This window comes from Acipenser ruthenus, chromosome 3 (assembly GCF_902713425.1).
Source record: "Acipenser ruthenus chromosome 3, fAciRut3.2 maternal haplotype, whole genome shotgun sequence".
NCBI classification, from domain to species: domain Eukaryota; kingdom Metazoa; phylum Chordata; class Actinopteri; order Acipenseriformes; family Acipenseridae; genus Acipenser; species Acipenser ruthenus.
This window is the reverse complement of record NC_081191.1, coordinates 90,230,160-90,256,786: the sequence shown is the minus strand read 5'-3', so window position 1 is coordinate 90,256,786 and position 26,627 is coordinate 90,230,160. Positions and strand designations below refer to the sequence as shown.

General features: G+C 37.3%; 1 protein-coding gene across 1 annotated transcript in view; it reads left to right on the top strand.

The window, feature by feature from the left end:
- LOC117394296 (F-box/LRR-repeat protein 7-like) overlaps nucleotides 1–26,627 on the top strand; it is a 103,446-nt gene that overhangs the window by 11,166 nt on the left and 65,653 nt on the right. The window contains exon 2 of the mRNA XM_033992423.3: nucleotides 633–722. Within this exon, the coding sequence (XP_033848314.1) occupies nucleotides 633–722 (90 nt within the window). The remainder of the gene's footprint in view (nucleotides 1–632; nucleotides 723–26,627) is intronic.

Genomic DNA, 26,627 nt, shown 5'->3' with positions numbered 1-26,627 from the left:
CCCCCGGGATGGGAAGGTTAATCAGTTGGTGAAAAATATTCCTAGAAAGACATATGTCAAAAGGGATATGCATTGCCTACACGGCAGTAAATCATCATCATGGCTTCTAACCAATATGTGTGACATGTCATCTGGTATACAATGTAGTTCTATTTATATTTCTTCTTTAATTTACCCTCAAGAAAATTATTTTGGCAATTGTGACCATATTGAATGTTGTCGATTAAAATGGGCATTAAATTACCGTCCCATCATTCTGTCTGAGTAAATTGAGAACATTTTGGGTACCTTTGAGACAGCTTGCTCTGTACAACTTGTTTACATGTTGAACCTCAGATTACCAAAATATTTAGTCATCGAAGTGTCTAACTGGGATAAAATCGGCAACTGATGCCCCCCCCCCACCCCCCCTCGTCATTCTGCATCTATTCTTATGCTTGCTGGATGCCTGCTGGTACTCCAACACGTTCAAAGTAAAAGAATGCACAATGATGGCAGCTATTTTAGAATGCGTAAGTCTGTGGGTACCTGTTTTTTCACATGCACATTATTAAAGGTCTGATGTTGGTGACTGATTTTTCTTTCCATGCTAATTGTTCTGATGCCGTTTTCTGATCTGCTCTGTTGTTTAGGCAAAGGCAGTTCAAGCATCTCATCCGACGTGAGTTCAAGTACAGATCACACACCCACCAAAGCCCGAAAGAATGCAGCTACCAGTGAAGGTAGGCATCTGGTCTTCATTAGCATAGCCAGCCCTCTTGCACAGCGTTGACTATTTTTGGAAAAACTTTACTTTGGGAAGGCTTTTAAATTAAAAACAAACTTTTCCCTGCGGCTGTCAGTTTTTTACTGGTTCCCGGTGGAGAGCTAACAATGTGCTTGCTTACAGTGTTCAAGTGTAAGAAAAGGATGCGTAACTTAAAATTGCATTCCTAGCTGGTCAAGATATTACCTGATTCAGTATAATTTAACTCTTTCACTTGCTTATTGACATAAATTAATTAAGATACATGACTATTACACAAAACAACAACAAAAACCGTACTGTCATAGGTACAATATTGCATAAGACCAGTAACTTAGTATATTTTTGTAATGTTTCTCTGTAGCTTAAAATTCTTATTGATAAGATAAAGATATCCAGAGTAATAATTATACGTGTCTGTCTGAATATGGTAAATTCTGCCAAGTCCTTTACATTGTGTACAGAGAGTTTGCTTTGCATGTGCTTCCCTGATCAGCTAGGGAGGAACTTCATTCCTTCCGTCTGCTGATGGTTACAGACCAGCTGGTCCCTTTTTTAAGTTTGCAATCCAGTTTGCAATTTAGATAGCTAACTTAAGGGCTGTTTGCTAGCTATTTTAGTTTTTGCATGCAATATTTTGTCTTCTCTGACTTGGCGCCATTAGAATAATAGGAGGGAGTGCCATTTTCTCAAAAATAACAATAGTGCTTGACTGGCCGCTTATGAAAGGCTGCTCGGAGAGCTTGCTGCAATTATGTGTTTGTCAGTTTTATTGAGGGTCCAATTTGTAAGTAGCATCCTTGCTGGTTCATTATGATCTAAACCTGCTTGACATGGGCCGAACGGCACAATGTTCTGTATATTAAAGGTACAAGGCTCAAAGAGATTGGCTTACAACTTTGCAGCCAGATGCCAGTATATATGGTAATTAATGAAAGTTTGCTGGATCTTTACAGAGGCATCTGTACATGATTTTAAATTGCTGGCCCCATCCATACCTTTTTTTGATTAAAAACAGCATGTGAACCTTTTGTTATGCCATGTCAGACCTAAGTTTTCGAGCTATATACAGAAAGTCTTATAAGGTGCTGTATTACACAAACTGGTACCCACCCCATGAGAGTCTGAGCAGCTGGCAAGGCCACTTGTGGTTTTTCTGGCCGCTCTGACCTTGAATGCGGTGAATCAGCTACTATCTTAATAGCTGCCTATACTCTTTTTTTTCAATAATATATAGTTAATAAGAAAAATGGAACAATATAGCTAATGTTAGTGTGATATAATTTCCATGTGATACAAGCCATGTGATAATCTGATACACAGACATTCCAGATGGCTTTGTTATATCAATATCATGGTCTTCTACATATCAAATACATATACCAAGTTTGAAGAATGTTGGTAAGATACCAATGACACATCAAAAATATTGGCATACTCTTACACATTTGCAAACATACCGCATGGGCTTATTATGAAAATACATTTTTATCGAATTCCTTACTAATTAATTAGGGGTATTCCATCGCATCTTGGCCTTAGCTAACGCAGTTAATGCCAGTTCAGTTCTAGAGGTTCGTAGTCGACACTGCAGAGGGCTTATATAGTTGATGGATGCACTTTCCACTTTGTTTATGTAAGACATTTTAGTTAAATGTAAAAAGATTTGAATAGAAATGTATGGAGGTTGAATGTAATGATGGTTAAAAATGTAATAGCTGGCTATGGACTCATCTAAAGAGCTCTAGAAACTTGAGAAGTGTGATACTTAGTGACAAAAGCGTGGGATCTAGACCAGGCAGAGACTCTGTTCCAAATTTCTGACATTAGAGGGTACACTGTTATACAACTGTGTTACAACACTTCAGCAGGCATAGTTTTTTTCTGCAGCCTGCACTCTGACCATTTCCTGAATGACTGACCCCTCTGGCAACCGGCCAACATGCTGAAAAGAAATCTCTGTTATTCCATCTGACAGTAGGCATTTAGCAGTGACGTTGAGGAGTTCAGAGCTAAGGCCCAATTCACAGAGGTCTGCAGGCCTGCAAACTCACTCAGTTACTTTTTCATTTGGTTTGCAGTCTGTTTGCACCAGAATGACAGGGTATCTAAGTTTCATGTTGTAAATGGAACTGTGTACTGTATAGAACGACTCAAAATAAAGGTGAAGATTAAAGTGAACATTGGTATTAATAATGTCAACATTTTAGTTACCTACATAGTATATCTATATTTCCTTACCAGGTGTGTTCTGCATGTATCCAATTTTGTGGTTGAATGGCACCAAGAAGAAGGAAGCAAAATGCTTTATACAAGAACTGGTTGGCTTCAGGATCTCAGCTATGCCCATTTATAGGCCTCAGACTTGGCAGGGGAGATTGAAATGCTAAGATCCAACTAATCTAATATATCCTGATCCTAAACACCCAGCCTACTGTTTTCATCCAATGCTTTTTTGAAATTTACTTTAGGTGTTTCTGGCTGGACAACTGTGATGGCAACTGTGGGCTTAATGGAAGAGGATATAGATCTGGGCACAAAGGTTGTCTTTAGATTAATTATGTGGAGGGCGAATCCCCTTTTTAGCCCTTCTGACTGAGGCACGAACACCGCTTCATTTATGTCTCCTCAAATCACCCAGCTGTGTTTAAGTCAGGGATTTATATATACCCACTCAGCCAGCAAAATGTAGGACTGGGCCAAGGTATTGCAGTTCTAAACTAACAGTACTAAGGTGCAGTAGCCAGCTGTCAGACCTTCTGCAGAGCTGGAAGACACAAGGGTCGGCTGTCTATCCCCAGAGATAATACAGCAGCATCAGACAGCGGTTGGGCTAGGGTATCCTTTAGACCACAAGAAAACACTTGGCATACATTCAGCCTAAATAAACTTGAACCCACTCGGCCCTGTACTGGAAGACAGTCAGGTTTCATTGATATAATTTAGACCACATTTATTCAATTTTTATCTAACTATAGCTCCCTGCATGATCACAATGAAAGCCCTATTCAGCTGAAAATGGAAAAGTTCCATACCAATCATAACTGTTGTTTCGGGTAAGGCTATACATTCTGCTGTAATAAAAAAAAAAAAAGCGAAATAAAGAAGTGGAATCTGAAGACTAATCAGCCTTACAGGCTCTAGGGTTTGATTAAACAGATGGTGAAGAGAAGGGTATAGAGTTTCAGTATGGCTTTTTCAAATCCCTGTTACCATCACTGAGCCTACCAATAACCATTTATTTTATAGCCTAGGCTTTTGTAGTACAGTACATGACACTTTTGTAGTACAGTACATGACTGGAGTAAAATAGATTTTTCGAAAATAACCAGGTGTTCAGTTTGTACCAGGCTGTGCAGCTGGAGTTAGAATCCTGAAAATTGTGTTTTCACAGGGGCAATGATATCCATCCTAAAAATATCTGGATAGACAGCGTAATAATATTTAAAGTGTAATGTCTTGTTAGTTTTGGAAGGCTTCCAGCAAAACTCTTTAACCCAAGCTACAGTGTACCCTTCTGAGGCTGGGTTGGTTTTGTAGACCTCACTGGTTTCAAATGAGAGCTTATTTTTCACTAACCTTTCAGATTTTTCCAGGCATTTTGGCTAGCATTCTGGGTTCCTCGTCAAGCTTTGTGTGTTTGTTACTCAGATGCCAACACAAAATAACTCCTGGAAAGGTTTAGCTTTGTTTTGTTAATGCTTTGTCATTTTCTTTACAAAAACAACACAGTGGAAATGTAGTGGTATGGCAAATGCAATACTACAATGTTATTAAATAAAATAATAATAGTAGATATTGGATATTGTACAGATAATAAAATCTGCACCTGACCAGACTAAACCTCTTCCACACCAGTCAATTTTGGCAAGGCACTCTATTTGGATGTGTTTTTTGTTTTTTAAAGGAAAACAGTGGAAAAAAATATTTAATTTGTTTTTAATATGTTTACTTTTCCCTGCATGTCAGAATCAACATTTTAAAAATATGTCTAGAGTAGTTAATGGCTTTTTGTATGAAGATGTTTGATATTCTTAAAGTAAATTAACTTTAATATCACTATTAAAGGAAAACAGTATTACACGGTCTCACCGGAAACCCTCTTTAAAATCTCCATAAATAACACTTGATAACATGCTTCTCGATACAGTAGCTCATATTATGAGAATGTGTATTGCGGTCATCTTCTTTAGTGGTGTGTCACTGTCTATGGAAGTAGTAGTGGAAAATGGGATGACGTCCTGTCCCAGATAATCCAACACTACATTAAGGTATTGGCAGGCAGAACTTTGAGTAAACTTGCAGGTCCCCCATTCCTGCTTCTCCTAGGTTTTTTTATGTTAATCTTAAATCCCACTGAAGGGAAATGCCTACCTTCTCATTTTAAAAAAGCTGATAAAGTGCAGATGACCTTTTTGTTTGTGTATTTGCAGCATTTGGTATTCCAGGTCTCAATAGCCCAGCTGGCTTGCATCTGGATGCTTTGCTAATTTAAGCCAATTTTCAAGCATGAGTTTGAAGCGATAGATGTCAGAACACCATCTTGTCCAGCTGAGCTGTAGTCTCAAATTGGCTGAAAATTAAGAAAGAAAATCAATCTAAATGAATCCTCTCCTAGGGTATATACAACAAGATTAAACTGTTCAGGAACCTGTAAAAGAATCTGTGCAAAATACAACCTTTCTGACTGATCAAGTAAGAGACTTAAAACCCTAACTTCAACTGAAGCCAACAGGCATGTCAAGAAAAGTGCCCCCCTTAGTTACAGTATAATATTTTACATTTTTTGGGCAGTTATTTTAATGTGGTTGGATTTTTTTTCTTTAGAATGCTACACTTAAATCATATAATGTTAAACTCAGAATGGTCATAAACTGCACCCTTGTATCCATTATGTATGTCTTTGATGTTTTCAGTCTGAATTCCTTTGCCTAGAGAAGAGGATGAGGGCAGTACCTTTTTTCCAGGCCCACTTTAATTCTTTGGAGACTGTAAGGCTGAACCTGGATTTAGTTTGATATATTATTTCCAATTTCATTTCTTTAAAATGTATTATCACTTGTATTTCGTCAAAATCCCTCTCGGTTGGTGGTCCTTGCATGGACTGGCGTTGGAGTCAGCAGTCAGTGGAAATCAGTGCCTGTTCATTGAATCACCATTCTTGCATGCATTTTTTAAAAGAACTAACAGATACAGATTAAAATGACAAAGAGTGGTTGGGCATACTTTTGTGTAAATGGGCTGTCACTCACATAACAGATTATTTTGGTATGCAGTTATAGGTGCTTTGTTGGCAAGTATTCTTGAATCTAAGAAAATACAAATTACAGATGGTCTCAAAAGTGTTGATCCTGTGGGTGATTCTGGAAAACATGCTGCACTGCAGGTTTCCTCCCACAACGTCCCGAAGGAAGTAGAGGTGGTAATCATTGAGGTTTCACCACATATTACTCCACAACAATTTAAACATGTGCCTTCCTTGTGCAGGCTGTATATAGAGGCCCGCCACAACATGGAAGTATTTTCAAAGGGATTTCTGGGGCAGATTAACCCTTTCACTGCTATGCTGGAATTCGGAGCCAGTTTTGTTCTTTGGATTTTTTTAAGAAAATGCACACACTTGTTTTTAAGAGTCATAAGTCATTCAGATTTGATCTAATCACCATAAAACCATGTATCATTTAAAAGCTTATAGAACTTGAAGAATATTATGTTCAAACTGTTTACAGAATTCAGAACATGGTAAAATGTAAAAAGGTACAAAATTGGCAGAAAAAAGTTAAAAAAAATGTTTCCCCATAACAATTGATCCTCCTACTATTCCATTTCAGTGTTTCAAGTACCATATTCTGGTGCTACAGATAAAGGAATGTCCTCACAGCAGATGCAGTCATAATCTGTCTCCATATGAAGACCCTTTTTCCAGTAACTATTTAAATAATTTAAATAACATGCTGGAATATAAAAAGGCACAGAAATGACAAAGAAATTACAAAGTAAAATTAAAAACATTTTTCAATAACTATTTATGTATTCACTTCACCATGAAGTGTATACCTAGGGCTTTAAGTAACTATTGACCTCTGTCAACCAAAATGCAATGACACCAAGGGGTGGTGTTAATGTAAAAGTTGTAAGAGGTTTCCAATAAGAAGACCTCTAAATAAATGACAAAATAAATCAAATAGTAAATAAATAAATACATAAAACATAAAGATATACATACAAAATTGTAAATAAAACTAAAAATAGTGAATAAATACAATAGTAAAAAACAAGACTAAAAAATAGATTTCAACAAACATACATAAATAAATAAATCCAGAAATAAATAAATAAATAAATAAATACATCACTGTTGGGTCACAATTTAGTTTTATTTTATGTTGTGTGCCAGAATTCCAAACATGGTGCAAAGTGGAAAGTTCCCACCAGGTATGCAGGGGTATATCTCCACTCGCCTTCCTGACTCGCCCTGCTGATGTCGGTGACCAGAGCCCTCATTGCACAAAACACTGCCTTGTTCTCTTTGGAGACGATGAGGCTTGGGAATTGGAGAGCTGTCAGCCTCACCAGATGCCCTGTGGTGATCAGCCTGCCTCCCTGATCACCTGCACTGGGGTCTGCACTGTCAGGCACGGTAAATCAAAAAGGGAAAGCCACATTCTCAACTGGCAAAAAAAAAGTTAAGCACAGTAAATGCTTAGTATAAGCATGGGAGAAAGATGATAAAATGCAAAATTACAGTGCAAATTTATGATCAACTTTGAGATAAACTTTTATAAGGATAGCAATATTTGCTTCTTAGTAAAACAAAACGACAACATACTTCAAATAAGCTGCAAATAAAATATCTATTGCTCAAACATTATAACTCAATTAATAAACACCAACCTTGTACCTGGGATTTCTGTACCAGATTTAAGTCCTTAAACTGGGACAGTATGGAAATATTGTGAATAACTTCCAACGTCAAAGCTACGGGGAAGGATCACAGGTTTTCATTTTCACTTTGGCAATGTTTGATCTAATATCATATTGAAAGTGACTCATGGTAAGGGTGATGAATTTAGGTACTAAAACTAAGTTTATTTAATATTATTATTATTATTATTATTTATTTCTTAGCAGACGCCCTTATTGTTAATAACAATAACCTAACCCTAAACCTAAGGTTCGTTGGGTATTGGCCATACTTTCAAGTACCACAGACAAGAGGAAGGGGGGCGCAGCCCAAAGCGTTTGAGAACCACTGGTCTAACCTCTTCACACAACGAGAGTGATGATTGAGACGTGGATAACCACCATTTCGTTTTAGCAGCAGTCAGTGGATAAACCCGCCCACAATTCTCTGTGATTGGTTGCAAATATGAACTGTTCAGTAATTCTCCAGATTTGCACGGCGCTGTACAGCTGCTTTTTAATGCTACTGGTCGTTCAACCTTCTTTAGTCACATCAAGTGTTGGACTGTAATAAGTTAGATATGGTAGAAATACAGCAGCCTGTATGAAAATACAATACTCTGTCATTTCTGTTACAATGCTCTGGGGAAAACATGGGACTAAATGAGCGTTCCACGAAAGGTTCTGGGGACACTGGGACCAGTGTTCCAAAAATGGGACTGTCCCATCCAAAACAGGACTTCGGGTCACCTTAACACTATGTTGCACTCAGTAACACAGGGGACAGTTCACATTTAGTACAGTTTCAGTGGGATGTTGACTGATGGTGGAGTGCAATCAAAATTTGCAGTGCTAACAGCTGCTCCTTTGGTTGGTTATTAGTCAGCTATCCAGAAAGATGTGATCATATCAGTCCCTGGCTGTATATAATTATGCTTCTTGGCTTACTTAACCTCCTGGAAGTAATCACCAGCTACTGCATTTTACCTCACAACTACAAAATTGTCTTCTACAGTAATCTTTAGCCAAAAAAATCAGTGTGTAATTTAAAAAAAGGGTTGACATTATAACCCAAAATGGCGTGGAAAAAAGATCCAAACCCGTAGTAAGGCATAATGAAACTAGATGCTGGCTTGCAATGTGCGAGCTCACTAATTCATGCCCTGCCTCCCCCCATGTTACAATTACAGTGGTAATAGTTACATGACGAGTGACACAAATTAAAGAAGTAATACATTTTAAATGTAATGTTTCTTAACTTTCTCGTAAGTCCTTGTTTTGCTATTAATCTTTTTTTGTTTTTCAGCTTTTGAGTGACAGCACTATTCTGTTATAAGTTAACTTATAGTACTCTACATAAGTCATTCACGTACATTGTGTGCTGCCCTTAGGAAACTACTGTGTGTGGGGTCAGGTGGGGTTCTTTTATCTGTAACACAGAAAGTGAATAGGAAGGAAAAGCACTTTTTATCAAACATATAATGTTGTGGTTGGATAAATAAGCTCTTCACAGGAGTCAAACTAAAGTATGTAAAACAAAACACTGCGGGATATATAATGTTGTTATGCTACTGAGAGGTAAGGCATTGTTTTGTAAAGCACGCATTTTTATACCTTTACCAGTAAATACAGTAATTTAACAACCATCAATTGAAATGCATCAAAATACAAATTTTATATTGTTGCACTGTAATAAATCATGTCTGGAGATCACTATTAGCCACGTAGATTACTTTAAACAAAAACGCCTGTAATGGATTTTTAATCATGGAATTTCAGAATGCAACAACATAGAGACAGAATGACTTCACATGCCCTCACAGTTTAAAAAAATGCATAGTTTTAACATTCAAAAATCAAATGAACTTTCATGACATAGCTCTGCACAACATATTCACTGCAGTAGACTTAGCAGGTACAAAACAATATAAAAATAAATAACTCACTTATCTTTCTTTGGCTAGGATCCATTTACACAGCCGTGCCAGGTCCGCCGACCCACAATGCACCACTTGTAATTACAATTTCAAAAAATCTTCTGTCTGCTGCAGGATGGCACCATGCTATCTGCCTGGAAACCTGATCCCCTGTCTAAAAACTGTGTTTCACATGTAGCTCCAGGGCTGAGGCACAGTTCACAGCAGAGACAAAAAGGTGATGAAAAGTGCAGTTTACAGTTTACCAAATTGTTACCAGGCCACAACTGAGTTGACTGTAGTGTGCTGGGAGTGCAGTCATTTGTGTCTTGTGCTTGATGTTTATTCTCAGCCGAGTGAAAGGAAAATCAACCGAGTGAAAGGACTATTAAGTAGTATGAGATTCCTGCCTTTTTATAGAACACCGTTAAATCGACTTATTTGTTTTACAGTTTATAGCAAATGTAAGTACTCTACACGTACACATGCACAGTACCTGTACTATTAGTAAACTGCAAAGGCTGGCATAAGTATATTTGTGCATAAATAGAGTACCAGTGCAAGTATATTGAAAAACTCTCAAAAACATCCCAAAACACACCCACTGACTATTCCTTTACTTTTAAAATATCAAATAATGCCACAATTATTGTAGTTGGGAAAACACAAAGTAAGTGGCATAATAGTAACCACAGACAATGACATTATGACAAGTTATTATTTAGTTGACAGCACCACTACGTCATGAAGTTGTGCCATCCAGCCAGCTGTGGGGAAATCCATAGGTGTTTAGCAGGCAGTTCTAGTTGAACACCAAGAGAAGAGAGCCTGAACTTCTGGCACAGACTCCAAACCCATAAATGGTCAAACCAACCTTATAGAAGGGCCAGCTGCATGACTGGGGAGTAAGGTTTTGATTTACAGTAATAATATATACAAAGGCCTTGTTCAAAGCTTGATTCCTGCTATAAATTCATATGAGTAATAAAACAAAGAATGTGGGAAGGTTTTCGCATTTATTCACAAAAGGGGGGCAATAGTTTTTTTTTTTATATACGCAAAGACTAAATCTGAGCTTTTTTTTCTTCTTTTTAAAACTAGTAGCAACCGGTCAAGTTCTTTCCAACTGTGAGTTGGTAAACTGCCATATAATAGCTATTGGTTCATAAATCCATTTTTATTACAACTGGGGTCAAGAATTGTCATACTGTAAGATCTTAAACCTCCCAATGGTGGATCAACTTTAGATTGCACAGTTTTGTAGACTTTAGATTGCACAGAAATTCTGACCCCAGCTTTTGACTGGTCTTGAAGGGACTGCTGGAACCTGACTGTAACAATTTCAGGCAGGACATATAAACTGGATTCTAGAAAGGTTAAAAACTGAAGTCTGCTTCTAATAGATTTTTTGATGTATCACATGTTGGCATGGTTTTACAAATGCTTTGCTTGTTTATGGGTAACTGGAAAAAAGCCAATGAAGTGTCAGCAGAGGTCCTGACAGCTATATGATCCCAGAAAGCAAGTGTGTGCAGATAACTGGAAGTATGTCCACTGTTAACAACCATGTCAGAAGCAGTGCCGTGCAGATCGAAGATATGCTACGATAAAAAGGTAATATATATATATATATATATATATATATATATATATACTGTGTATATATATATATATATATATATATATATATATATATATATATATATATATATATATATAGCAATCGATTACGCAACCAAGTTGGAATAGACAAATGTATTAAATCTAACATGTTCTGATGTAGAAATCAGTGGGGTTGTAGCAGTGGTCCCTTAATGAAGCACCACTTAAAGTGTTACTGAACAGGCTATAGGGTTTAAAACACAATGCGTTCCTTTCCCTAGATTTCTGCTTTGGTGTACATATTCCTGTAATAGCTTTTTCAACATGATTGCAATTGTTTTCACATTTTTTTTAAATAGATCCCTGGTCATAAATTAGTTTTGACTGCTTATTTATGTTTTACATCAGTTATGTATTGGATCTTCCTGTCAAAATGTCTTCTGAATTCACATCTTCAATCCAACCTGTTCAATCAAAAACATTTTGTTGGTTTCCAACCACTCTCACAAAGTTGAGCATTTTGATTGGCTCATGTGTCCTGCCTGCTTGCTCTGGCACAGGCTCAGAGGGATGGGAACAGGTTTATGAATATGCATGTGTGGCAAAGTGGTTAAGTGGATACAAGTGCAGGAGTGATGCAGTACGTGATGAAACAGACAAAAGTTATAATCCAGTTGGAAAAGGGGTTTTATTTTTATCCAGGTCTGGTGACCAAATAATAGGATCCCGGCAATACACGACAATGTGCATTGCACAGAGTAAATAACAGCGGGTTACAGTCCCAAACAATAAACACAAATATCCGCCCCACAATTATACTAACACGGTCACCAGTCCTGGGTGCGTGCAATAGAGCTCGTGGTGGGTGATACAGTTTATTTAGTGACAGTAGTGAAGTGCTGTTCCAGCTTTGTGCTGGCCCTTGGCGACAGCTCCGGAAATGTGTTATTATTATTATTATTTATTATTATTTATTTCTTAGCAGACGCCCTTATCCAGGGCGACTTACAATGGTTACAAGATATCACATTATTTTTACATACAATTACCCATTTATACAGTTGGGTTTTTACTGGAGCAATCTAGGTAAAGTACCTTGCTCAAGGGTACAGCAGCAGTGTCCCCACCGGGGATTGAACCCACGACCCTCCGGTCAAGAGTCCAGAGCCCTAACCACTACTCCACACTGCTGCCCAGATGTTAGCCGTCTAGTAATTCACAAGACAATTACAGACAAACAAACAAAACACTCACGGTACGTATAAGTCACAGGGTCTCTCACGGTCCTTTCAGGTTTCAAATTACAAACTAACGTGAATGAACAGATTGCGTCTCTCCGCCCCCTTTTATGCCGTCACACATGACCCCTTGGTAAACAAGTGCAGCCACCCCTCCGATCTGCGACTGCCACGTCATTTCCCTTCCGGGTCAATGCGTTAATGAAATGGATTTCCGCCCCCTTCCTAGCTGGCTGACATCCCTTGAAAACTGGGAAAGAACTGTCAGGCCAGCCCGTCCAGGGAACTCTGTTCTCACTGCTTAGCGCCCTCACAGGTCGGGAGGGAAATTTACAACCAAGAATCATTGTATTTCTGTCACAGCATGACAAGCTTTATATAATCACAACATTCGCTTTACAGACCCCCACCTGGTTAGAGAGAAGAAGCAAGATGTACAGGGGGTGTACCTCCAACCATATGAATATTTATGTTTGTAATCAAAATATGCATAAGATATTATCACAGAACACTTTATAACCTAGGCAGTAAAATTTGATGTCCCTCTAAACGCTACTGTGTTGCTTAGCGTGTAGAGATCTCACTCAAGGTTTTATTATTGGTTCCTATTCCACCCTAACCCACTAAAATAATGTATTTATTTATTGCCATTATATGGGGCTTGGCATGCATATTGATAAACATGTTCCCGCCCCTCTGAACCTGTGCTGAAGCTAGCAGGTAGGATCCTGGCAAATATGACAGACTGATGAAAAAATCGAAATGCTGAACTTTGTGAGAGGAGTCAGGAACCAATGAAATGTTTCTGATTGAACAGGTTGGATTGAAGCTGCTGATGTGAATTCAGAAGACATTTTAGCAGGCAGACCTGATACATAACCTACGTAAAATCAAATCAATCGTGATTATGTTGAAAAAGCTATTGCAGGAATACATATAACAAAGCAGAAATCTAGGGAAAGTAATGCATTGTGTTTTAAACCCTATAGCCTGTTCAGTAACACTTTAAGTGACACTTCATTATTAATAAGGGTTAAGGGACCACTGCTGCAACCCCACCGATTTCTACAATCAGGGCATGTTAATAGATTTAATACATTTCTCTCACCCAAATAGCTTGTGTATTTGAGTGGCAACATATATATATATATATATATATATATATATATATATATATATATATATATATATATATATATATATATATATATATATCTTATTACAGTTGTGTAACCAAATGCACCTCAGAATACCTCATAACCACATTTGTTGAAGAGTTAAGTGTAGCTTAATTTATCGTCTGTAAAATTGTCATTGTGAGAGCTGTGAACTTCAGAAGTGATAAATGTTGAACTATTCAGGGGTGTCAGTGATAACCAGTGTGGTGTGCCAAGAAGTAGGTCGCACCTTCCAATTGAAGTTATTTATGCCTACTCAGTCAAGAAAATGTTTTTGTCAGCCTTCTCCTTCTAACATTTGGTACACAATAGCTCACAAACAAGTTAACAGGATGTTGTGCCCCATTGATGTACTGTAGGTAGAGAGTTTGTTAATGTCAGTCAATTCTGGGGGTAATAGCTGTAGGTTTCACACATTTTTATTGCTTCAGTATAGAGCGACACTCAATTGAATTTAAGCTTGCTAAGATGCATTAATACCAGTATGTGTGCAGTATATCTGCTGCACAGCTCAACTGAAATCAAATAGCTCAGTACTCATTGGAAATGCAGTCTTCCTCTCAATGACTTCAACATATTTTTTCCTGTAACCTATGACAACATTCCCAAACAGTTGGAGAGTTTTATTTGTATTGTTATTTCAGGAGGTCAACATGCTTTTCACTTCTTTTATCACAGAGTCCAGTTCCTTCATTGTTGTGACATTCCTCGTCCTAACCTTGAACTCTGCATTGTGTGACTAAAGGGTAAGCGCAGTGAAGAAAAGCCAGCTTGCTCTTGTCAACCAGGTTAATACAGTATGTGGGTGTTCTGGGTTTTTGAGCTTTTTCTGGAACCCATCCATTGAAAACATGTATTGCATCTGTTTCTGTGTGGTAGAGGAAGGGCGGTAAGTGCATCAGACCTCATAAGCTTTTACTAGATACAAAGTATAGTGGAGATATTTGTTATTATTAAAAATTCCACAGAGATACTATGTTTTTTTGTTTTTTGCGGGCCTATTGCTTTGCAAGATTGCTGACAAAGCAATAAACCGTTGATTGTGACTGGTGTAGCAGTGCACTGTATGATGTATGATGGTTAACTGGTTTCCCAGGCAACAGCCTAGTAATAGTATAAATGATAAAAATAAAACAAATGTTGTTCAAATGAGGTATTCATAACTGAAACAAAGCTGTGTGGCTGTAGAAATGTGGTGGTGATCCACTCAGAATTACTGTCTTACTGAATTAAATGTTTAATTACACCCATACTGGTACTGTGTGCAGTCCAGAAATGCTAATCCCACAAACAAGCCTCCATTCTTAATTGTAATCTCGTTTTACATCTCGCAAGCAGAGTCTGTAATAGAAATGTAGGAATGTGCTGCTGCTCAGTAGTTGGGGTGGGTTTAAAGTTTTCAGAACTAATCAATGATAGATAAATGACAGGAAGGAGGGACATTGCCCAGCTGCACTGGGAAAGGTATTTTTTAAAATGGGAAGGTGGTGGTCAACGTGAGTTGAGTAACCATTTCCAATTTTTTTTTTCCCGGTGTTTATTGGCTATACCGATTTCATTTTTTTTTGTATTGGGGGTGTTTTTATCATTTTTTATCGGTTAAAACAGAAACTCAGAAGCCCTAATTATATCCTATAGATCCCAGTTTTTATCCCCAGGTTATTTTCATTGGAATAAAGCCAATAGCAACTTTATATAGACTTACAAATGGTTACCTGAGAGCAGGACAAACAAGTGTCTTCTTAAATTACATTAATATTTATTAAACAGATGAGCTTAAGATTATGATCTTGGCAGTTTGAAATGTGTTTTTGAAGGCTCTAAACAAATATTAAAAGCAGTAGATAACACAGTTAAAAGCCAACATGGATTCAGAAAAGGACAAACCTCAGGCTTCTTTGAAGAAGCCACTGCAAGGATGAATACAAAAAAGAGCCTATGACATAATATACGGTACTTGGAATTCCAAAAAGTCTCTGAAAAAGTGTTCCACGAAAAGACTAATCCTAAATTTGTAATCTGTGGGAATACAGGGAAGTACTTGCAAGTGGATACATAACTGTTTAAAACATAAGAAACACAGTACCTGTAAGGGAGCAAACCTCTAGCTGGGGCCTTGTGCTCAGTGGGGTGCCACAGGACTCTGTGCTTTGACCCCTGTTGTTTCTTTGACTGTTAGCAAGCTTGCCAAATTTGCAGACAAACCAAAGCTTTCAGCCATCCAGAAAATCTAAAAAGATGTTGACTGCATACAGAACTGTGCAAATGAACCGTAATGTCAACAAATGTAAAGCATTACATGCCGGTCTCAAAAATGCAAGAGCCAATAACAATTAGGTGGTATAGCACTAGAATACGTGCACCAAGATAAAGACCTTGGTGTTGTAATAAACTCCTCACTGTGGGTAAGTGATCCAAAAGGCAAACAGAATACTTGGGCATATAGCCACAAGTTTAGAGAGAGTGATGAGGGTATGGAATTACCTAGTCATGTTGTTGAGACTGGATCACTTGGATCCATTAAGACTCAGCTTTACAAGTTTTTGTGATCAATCAGCCATGAGGAACCTCCTCTCCTTAGTCATTTTTCTTATGTTCTTATGTACTACAATAAAGGTGAGGTGGCTTAATCTGTAACTCCATTTGAGATGCCAACTTTCTTCCACTCAGCTGCCTACTCTATCCCAGCTCTTCCAGCAACATTCTTTAACTCTCCCCTATACTCTCTGCCAGCCACCAATATGCTGTTACTCCAGAGGAATGCCCAAAGCAACTCAAATTGAAACCAGAAGGCCACAGAAACTAGGAACAAACCCAACCATGCAGGGTGAATGCAGGCTGTAGGGGATGTCTGGCACAGACAACACCCAGCACAAACTCAAAGATACATTCTGTTCAGCCTGAAAGAGAAGTCTGAATGGCTTAATTGTGCAGCCATACATTCTGGCTAAACTGATATGCAATTACCAATTCATTGAGGTTCCATTCCATGTTAATAAACAGTTAATAAATATGCAATATGGGGTGCTTCTGTGTATCTGTCCACCATTAGACTGCCGATGCTATTTTGAATGTTAAATACATATATTCAGTATGTTATTTAGACTTGAATTTGTAGTTTCCTGCTCCAACAAGTTTTCATATAAGGCTGGTATTTTGCCATTTTCATATCAATGTGTAACTGAACTTCAGTAAATGTGTAATTGCATATCAACTCTATATTTATTTATGCCACACAAAATAAAGCACTACCACAAGAACATTAAACAGGCTTAATAAATCAGACGTTTTGAAAGCCTTTTAAAAAGTTAACCTTTATGCTGGCGTTTTGTATTGTGCCATTCTAATTTGTCTTCCACTCTTAGCAGTGTGGAAAGCTCTTAGAGGGTTTGTTTGGAGGAGGAAGGCCATTGTTTTGCAAAGGAAATGTGTTACAGGTGCTTGCATTGCAAGTTAACACATCCTGTAAAGTTTCTGTACAAAATAACAGAATGTAGGGATTAATATTAGCCAAGAGATGTTAAACATATCTGATGAAAAATTCTTCTGATACTGTTTTCTGGGTTAAAGAAATGCTGTAGTGTTAAACAAATTATGTATTAGCAACCATATTACAGGCTAACCCTAGGATGAGATCATGCCTGGATTACTGCTCTGAACAGTTGGATTGAATGTTGTTGGCTTGGAGAGTAGCAGATCTATCTTAAGGCCAATTCTGTGTTGCTTGACTGCACACAATGTGGCTGCTCTGTGCTGCTCAATGTGCTGTCCTTGAGATGATACTTAAACCACAGTACTGTTTATGTTGTGAACCAATTATCAGGAAACAATGGGTGCTGATCCCAATACCAGGGCAACATTAACAGCTGTGAAAACAACAATGACCAGATATCAGTCATAGAGTATGCTACCCTTGAAAGATTTCTTTAAAACCAATAGACATCACTTTGCACAGAAAGAAACATTTATTTAGTTGGGCAAGTTTACACTTAGGTGAGTCGTGAGTATACTGAGCAAAATATTGAAGAATAACATTATAAAAGGGGCAGTGAACTCAGGAGTTTTACAAAGATTATTTGTGTATTACTTGTTAATAATAATAATAATAATAATAATAATAATAATAATAATAATAATAATGTTTTTTCAATGTCTGATATTATGAATAAACTGTGGTTTATTTTTTTTACCGATTTAAGACTTTGAGTTGTTTATGCTACTTAAAACATTTCTTCCTAATTGATACTTTTGTAATAATGAGATTAAATTGATTGTTAATTTAGTAATTGGATTTGGTTTTTGCTCTTTTGTTACACTTAATTGAAACCGTTAAATGTTTGTCTCTCATATTGTGGGAATGTTGTCATGAGTTCCTCTGAGTTTTGAGTTTGACATCGCACTTTCAAAGACAAAAGTGTTTATGTTTTAGAAATATGAAAGTGGCTTAAAAAAAAAAGCAAAAACGCAAAGGATTGTGAACCAGGAACGGAGAGTAAAGTTATTGATTGTTTTGCCAAACCTAAAACAGATGATATCATTGCCAGCAATCGGTTTTCAAAGTACTCAGGAAAAATGTAAGTGGGCTGGAAGCTTGTTTGAACAATGGTCAAAGCCAGGAAAGAAATGCAAAAGCTGAGTTTAAATCTAACGTATGTGTAATTGATGGAGATTTACTAAGTGATGGTGAAATTGCTGTTGTTCCTGAACCTGTCCAGCAGAAATGTAAAATAAAAATTAGAGGGGGGTGTTTATGCGGAAATTCATTTTGTGGTAGAATATGGGGTAAAAATGTAGAAAGGAGATACACAGGACCAAGAATACTACGCAGTCTTCACCTTGGAATGTAAGGTAGGCATTAAAAATGTGGGTGGAAAAAACAATGTAGGTCTTGCTGTTTAAATGAGGAATCTCCCAGAATACCATAGCTCTCATTTAGAGAAAAGAGAACACACACAATGTCATAATGTATTTAAATATAGAATCACAAAAAGCACATACTAACCCTTTGTGGAAAGAGTATTAATGGTTTGCCGGAAGAAATACCAAAGGGGTACCAAACCTTTCACATGTGGTTGTGGGTGTAAATCCTGCCCAGGTCAGTAGTCCTAGAAAGTGATCAGATTTAAAACTAAATATTCAAGCTGGTCCTCAAAAACTGGCACTACTCGTTGCATTGTCTTGGAAAAGATGGACAAAGAGCCTGAAGTAGCCCTTTCACATCCTTTTCAATAGCCGCTCAGGGTCAGAATTGATCGTGGTTAGTGGTTTGTCAGTCCTAATTACATCAAACAACACAACAAAGAATATCTTTGGTTTTCAGTGCTGTAATTTGAACACATTTGTAAATTACTCTAATTCTTCTGACCTCCTCCTAACGGAATGTTATTCCAGAATAAAAAGTAGTACATGAGCCTGGTATCTTTGGTCATAAAAAGCTTAAAGCAGAGTTTATAATATTGATTCCAGCTGTGAAAACAAAAATGTACTTTCTAAGTGAGAAATTAAAATATGTAATTGGTTCCTTTGTAGAGGTAAATATGAGTGGCCTTCCGATTAACCTATTTGCTGGCTATTTTTCTGTTTTATACTGTTTCCCCAGCTGTACCAGAAAAAATAAATCCAATGAAAATTAAATCAAATATAGGACTGGATTAAATCTAACACCACAATAGGGTGGGTGTTAGTTCATATATTATTTGCAGTACTAAATTAAATGATGTATAGTGCTGCTGAATATCTTAATATCAAATCTAAGCCCTTTCTGCTTTTTGCTGTAGATTCACAGATCCGTTTTTTTTTTGGGCGGGGAGTGGTCCAATTCTCCCCAAACTCCTTTCTTACAATGGGATTTTATAGACATCTCAGAAGATACCTACAGCTATGGCCAAAAGTTTAGCATCACCTAGAATTTTAGGACTGAGACATAATAAAAACAAAAAATAAGCTATATGAACATAATTTAGATATTTTATTTAACATCATGTAGTCAAAGAAACTACAAAATAATATTGCAAAAGTCTACCGGAAGCCATAATAGTAGTACAGTTTTTCATGTTCGATTTCAAAATGTCACATTTTTCAATTTTTGTTCGTTGTTTATGGAAAAGTACAAAGCGGTATGTAATTCAATATGTTAGCGTAACATTATTCAGCAGGTTTCATTCGACTTTATGAAGCAAAATTACTTAATTCTATAGGGTGATGCAAAACTTCTGGCCATAGTTGTATATTTATATAATCATATTTTTCTAAACTGTGCTAATCATTTTTTTAAATATTTAGTACCATCTGCTTTTTGAGTCTGAATAAAATGATCTTTCATTAATGAGTTGAGGTGATCAAGCCAGAAAATTGATTTGGCCCTGAGGACGATTCTTCAGCTTGCCTGAGAGAGGCACACTGCATAACACTTCCTTTGTAAGGAAGCAGTATTAAATTGTAATGAAACCAGTGCTGTAAAAAAGATGTATCCACCTATGACAAGGATGTGCAAATGGGTGCTATAATACAATGTCCAGACTCCAAAAACGGTCTGTGTTTTAGTAAATGTTCACAAACACAAAATAAAACTCTCAAAAATAAACTAGGTAGCCCCTATACCACCAATGGTATAGGGGAAGCAAAAACACGGCGGGTTTCAATCCCAAACAAAAATAAACAAATCCAAATAAAACACTCCGATGATCACAATTCCTCTGTGCACGAAACTGTGTTCTCAGTGTGCGTGTTTGTGAGGATCAGGTAGCGCTCGGTGCAGTGCGGTGCTGTGCAGTGGTACCGTGCTTCCGGGTATTCGCTGGCTCAGTGGCTGCAGCTCTAGTCTCCATGGTCCTCCTCTGCTACTGCGAACACAACAAAATCAAACAAAACGCAGGCTTTGGCTGCTTAGTTAGTCATTCAGTGTAAGGGGCTGTACTCATGCAACTGCATCCCCTTTGTTCCACAAAACTCCTCCCTGCAGTCAGCCGGTTGCCATGGTTTATCCAATTGCTGCCTGACCCGTATCTGATCACAATGGAGTTGTTTAGAGTACAGTCAAACCTGCTCATGAGACCACCTTTTATTTAGCGACCACCTGGTCTAAGTGACCACTTTAAATTCCTCCCAGTGATATTTGTGCTTTTATTTAACTATTAAGCGACCACCTCAACCAGTGACCACAATTCTCTTACGCATCAACAGACTCAAACCTGTATTAAGCACCCTTACACAAGGCTATTGTTATAAGAAAAATATGGTTTTAAATGGTACGTCCTAAATTCAAAGGAATACAGTAACCATTTTAGCTGACTTTTATCCCTAATCAATAAAACAACAGCACTATTTTGTAAAGGAAAGGAGAGAAAACATGGAGAAACAAAAGGTCATCCCTATGGAGATCAAAATGCCTTTACGCTTGGTCTCTGGAGATCAATTCTTCATACAGTTTGAAATGGGTTTCTCTGGTGTTGATACAATCTTTGTTCCAAATCCTGTAGCATTGCTAAGCATACTGTATGTGGAGCTTAATACTCTAAAGGCATTATTTCCCTGAATGCAGCTGTTTAGGTTTAAACATTATTTTCCATACATTGTACTTGTTTTATGTAGAGAATACAGTGCATGGAGTGCAGTACATGAAGTGGTGCCCGTCCTCTGAATATCCACAGTATTTCATGCAGTTTCCACCTCTGCATGTCTGATGAACAGCAGTTTAACACAAACAATTGGGAATAACATTTCTGAAGTCTGTTCCTAGAAACAGGTGTCCTTTAGTCTTTTCAACACAGACTGCAGAAATCAGGATAGTCCTTTTGAACTTGTGATTGTCCTGTTTTGTACATTCACTTTATTGCACTTTGCTGTAGGTCAGAAGATAATTACAGTTAATCTGTATTACTTAAGAGTAAATAGCAAGCCTGTCTGGCTGAGTCTACACCAAAGTACCAGGGCATCTCTCTCACAATACAGGTCATTATTAATCAGAGTAAATGGTTGTTCACTGGCACTCTCTACAGAGCTCTTTGTAGTGAATAAGCCGTATATAAGAATAAGAAGCATATATTACCTTTGACTCAAATTCAACAACATTTCTCTGGGCTTGCTTCATTTTAGTGACTGAAATCTGAAAAAAAACCAGGAAAAGATTTGTATTTCCAAGTGGGTTTTTTTTTAATGGATTTTGTTAGTTACCAGGGGACTGTTTTGTACCTGTAACTATGGTAGTTAAGTGAGCGTTCTGCATCAGACAGGCTCTTTTTTTACAGGATTGAAGTTCTTTTCAGAAGAAACAATGTACTGTTAGATTTTATATGTGAGAAGGTTATAATACATACGCTGTTCCATCCAGGGACTCTTAAGGCTGCCTTGGATCCTTTGTCTTCTATCCTGAGTCAGAAGGGAAGTCTTGGTAATTATTTTACTTGCATTGACGATGGGCTGACATGCTGGAAAACTGGACATTTCAAGGTTATCAAGGTTTACAAAATACATGATTCATAAATTCTATTGGTTATATTGCTGGACTGCATTATGAAATGCAGAGGGTGTCTATGTCTCTGCCTGATTTGGCACCTATCATATCACCACCTGCATGAGGAAATTAAGGTTGCATGGCTTTCAGGAATTGAAGGCCCTTGTGATTGAGTCTTTGTGTCTGTGAGGGGTAAAGGATTGGTAATATATTGGAGTATATTTTCATTGCAGGAGGTCTATGGGAATAATGAATTAAAATAGCACTTGTAATCTTTCTTTTATTTTCCATTGAAAGCTGCCTATTCACAGAGCCAATGTGGGCTTCTTAGGGCGAGCACTGGTGGTGTCCATTGTTTCAGCAACATTTTGTCAGCTTTGTGGTGCTAGAAATTGAAGACTGTACTTTAAGATGTGTATAGGGTCTTTCCGAGTTGAATGTTACCTGGGGACAGTTTTTGGCAACCTGTGCAAACATTTATATACATAGTTATTAAAAGATAACCTACCCCCTATATTTTTAAGTGAAACTGAGTCAGCAGCAGGCAGGAAACACACCTATAACACATCTCAATCCATAAGCATCCATGCAAACCACTACATTATTTTGAAACTCGCTCAACAGTCAAAAGCCCCAAAACTGTTGATGTGAAGCACACAACCCATTTGTATTTCTGGAGTGCAGGCAAAGAAATTCACAAGCTCTATATTGAGCATAACACAATTTACTATAATGCTGCATTCAGTGTGCTTTTTAGGTGGTCTGCTCCCTGATCCTGTGGGCTGTTATGTGCAGCGGGTATGTGCTGCCAAGCTATGATGTGCAGGCATTCTTTTGTTTAGTTTTCTAGGCAATGTGCTTTATTTCAGCATCAAGCTTATATATGAATACATCCTTAGTGTATTCAGGAAACTGCTTTTGTTTTTGTTGTTCTAGTTTTTCTTCTTGAACTTGCTTTTAAGAAGTCATGTTAATTTTTTTACTGAGGAAAAGATTGGTAAACATGCTTCTTATCAATCGTATTTTTTATTTTACAATTGAATCGTGTATTAAAATTGCATTCTGGGTAGAGAGAGAAATGCGTGCCGCTACAGTATTTAGTAGGGTGACCAGGCTTCCCAATAAAATCAGAATCGTCCTGATATTAAGGGTTTTGTCCCGCGTCCCGATCGAGGTACTGTCAGGACGCCATTTGTACCAATTTTTTTGAGTAAACGTTAAAAACCCAGGTGTAAAATATGAAATTTTGATTTTCTCATTTGAAAGTTACATATATGTGGCTGCTGTACTGTCTCGCGGTGCAACAGCATACTCTGCTAGTTTTAGGCCGTGTTGTTTGCATCTATGCGGCTGTCCAATCATGTTAACACTAGAACGACCAAGGCGGTCATTTTGACCGCTTTTGGAATTTAAATTTAAATTGCTGTGCATGTGTTTAAGATAAGGAGCTGTGCTTTCCTGACTTTTCCTAAATATATGTACTAATTCCCCTGACAAAGAAAGAACCACGTAGATGCAAAAATTTGTGAGATAAAATACTGTCATACCTATTCCGACCAGGTGCGGTCAAATTGACCGATACATATTATAACAATTAAATGTTGCAGTATTATTTGTGTTTATCAGTCGGTACTAGCAGCCATATTGAAGTTTGATTATATCAGTCTGCATTCCTCAAGTGCATTCCTCTGTTGATATTTCTATTATTTCAATGAGCCCCTGATAGCCCATCAATCAGCCTTGACAGCTCACGGCTCACGGTTTGTCTGCACTGGTTACTATAAGTCACAAGTTTTTCTAAGAAATTAATTGCTACCCCAATACACATTACAAATGGATCACTGAAGAAGCAGGACTGAAATGAGTGTTTGGAATCACTGCAAATTTTACCAAACAAGATTCTGATGCAGCAAAGACGGACAATGCGGTAAGTGCACTGCATATTTTGAAAAGCAGTATTTGTGTGATTTGAGCCAGCACTTTGTAAACAATTGTAAATGAAGCCCATTCTGTTCAAATGTTTATTTATTCATGTAATTTCGATTATAGTATGTCTGTGTATAAACACATAGCTTCGGTTGTGCTTTGTAGCTATGTAGGCAATATAAACACATTTATTTAAAAAATATGATACTTATTTACATCGTTTCAGTTGTACAGTTTTGTATGTACATTATATAACTGTACATACACACATCTGACTGAAGCCCATTCTGTTCAAATGTTTATTTGTTCATGTCATTTCGATTATAGTATGTCTGTATAGAAATGCATAGCTTCAGTTGTGCTTTGTTATGTTGGCAATATAAACCCATTTATTTAAAAACAATTTGATACTTATTTACATAATTTCAGTTGTACAGTTTTGTATGTATATGATATACCTATATATACACACATTTATTTTCAAATATTTATTGCATTTTTTTACAATTTTTTAAGGATATGCGTTATGTATTTATTTATTTCTTAGCAGACGCCCTTACCCAGTAATATGCTGCGGGATGCTCATGTGTTTTTGATGCATGTGTCTGTGCCTCCGTGGCCTAGGCGTGTGTATATGTATGCTTCAGCGCGGTTTTACTGGAGAAGTGTCACTGGTGGTGTTGACAATCCTGTCACTAAAAAGCAAAAAGACAGGGCAAGTACTGAATGGAGTGGGAAAAAAATTACACCCAGAGTAAAAAAATTACACAGTCATATATGACTGTGTTACAAAGGCATTTTGTAAATTGTGTAAAAAAAGAATGTGGCATCAGTTAGGCGGCAAGTCGGATGTGAAGTGGGATACAACATTATTATTATTATTATTATTATTATTATTATTATTATTATTATTATTATTATTATTATTTATTTTATTTCTTAGCAGGCGCCCTTATCCAGGGCAACTTACAGTTGTTACAAAATATCACATTACAAATTACAGTACAGATAAGAGCAGTTATAAAATACAATAAAATCAGTAGTACATATTAGCAAATCCAAATAAGAGAAAATAAAAAAATACAGTAAATAATTACATTTGAGAGCGATTTCAAAGAGCAGTTACACTTATAGTAAATATGTGCTTATAAGAGTAAGTTCCATTGATAGCAAGTACAATAAATGAATAAGAGTGATTTCAAATAAGAGCAATTATAAAAAAAAAAGTCAATTGTTTACCTTTAAGAGTAAAATCAAGTACAAGATACAGAAAATAGTTATAACTGAGCGCAGTATTAGAATACAGTAAAGTGTGGAGCAGTTAAGTGCAGGTACAATGATGCAAGTACTGATACAGTTGTGTGCCATATAGTCCAGTGTAGTCGAGGGTTTATTTATTTATTTATTTATTTATTTATTTATTTATTTATTTCATTTATGTAGCACCTTTCATACCAAAGTATCACAAGGCACTGTACATAAATACATAAAAATACAATAAAATACAAAATGATTATTTTATTAATAATAATAATAATAATAATAATAATAATAATAATAATAATAACACCGTGTAACAATTATTTTTTTTTTTTTTGGTTCCTGGGTAGTAAGTGTTATTTCCTAATTGCTTATGCCTCAAAAGTTTAGAAAATGGCTATTATTCCCCACAAACTTTGCTTTTGTGACCAGGACAGTGATATTTTGAAATTTACCTATTTTCCAGAACATTCCAGATAGATTCAGTGCTGAGTAAACTTGGAGTAACTTCTAGAACTTTCTAGAACTTTCCAGTAATATCAATAGTAGTATAAATACAGGGGCCTTAAGCCCACCAGTTCAGTTTAGTTCCAGCTGCCTAAGTGGATACATATCTGCATTTTTCTGAGATGGCGTCAAGGTCATAGGAGACTTCAAAATGGTGGCATTCCTGATGGGTCTCCAAGGCGGTTTTACCAAGTTTCCCTGCTATCTTTGCCTTTGGGACAGCAGGGACACCAAGGCGCACTACCACAGGCGGGACTGGCCACAGCGGACCGAGTTCTCTGTGGGGAGGAACAACGTCAAGTGGGAGCCACTGGTGGACCCCCGGAAGGTGCTGCTGCCACCACTGCAGATCAAATTGGGCCTTATGAAACAATTTGTCAGAGCTCTAGATAAGGAGTCGGCAGCCTTCAAGTACCTTCAAGACTTCTTCCCTAAGCTGTCTGAGGCAAAGGTCAAAGCCGGTGTCTTCGTCGGACCACAGATAAAGAAGATCCTGGAGTGCAATGAATTCCCCAAGAACCTCACTAGTAAGGAGAAAGCGGCTTGGAACAGCTTTGTCGCAGTGGTTCGGGGCTTCCTGGACAATCACAAGGCCGAAAACTATGTGGAGCTGGTTGAGACTCTGGTGAAGAACTACGGCACAATGGGCTGTAGGATGTCCCTCAAAGTCCATATCCTTGATGCTCATCTTGATAAATTCAAGGAGAACATGGGAGCGTACTTGGAGGAGCAAGGCGAGCGCTTCCGCCAGGATATACTGGACTTTGAACGCCACTACCAAGGACAGTATAACGAGAACATGATGGGAGACTACATTTGGGGGCTGATTCGTGAAAGTGATTTACAATATAATCGTAAATCTTGAAAAACTACTCACTTCTAAATCTTTTGTAGTCATTT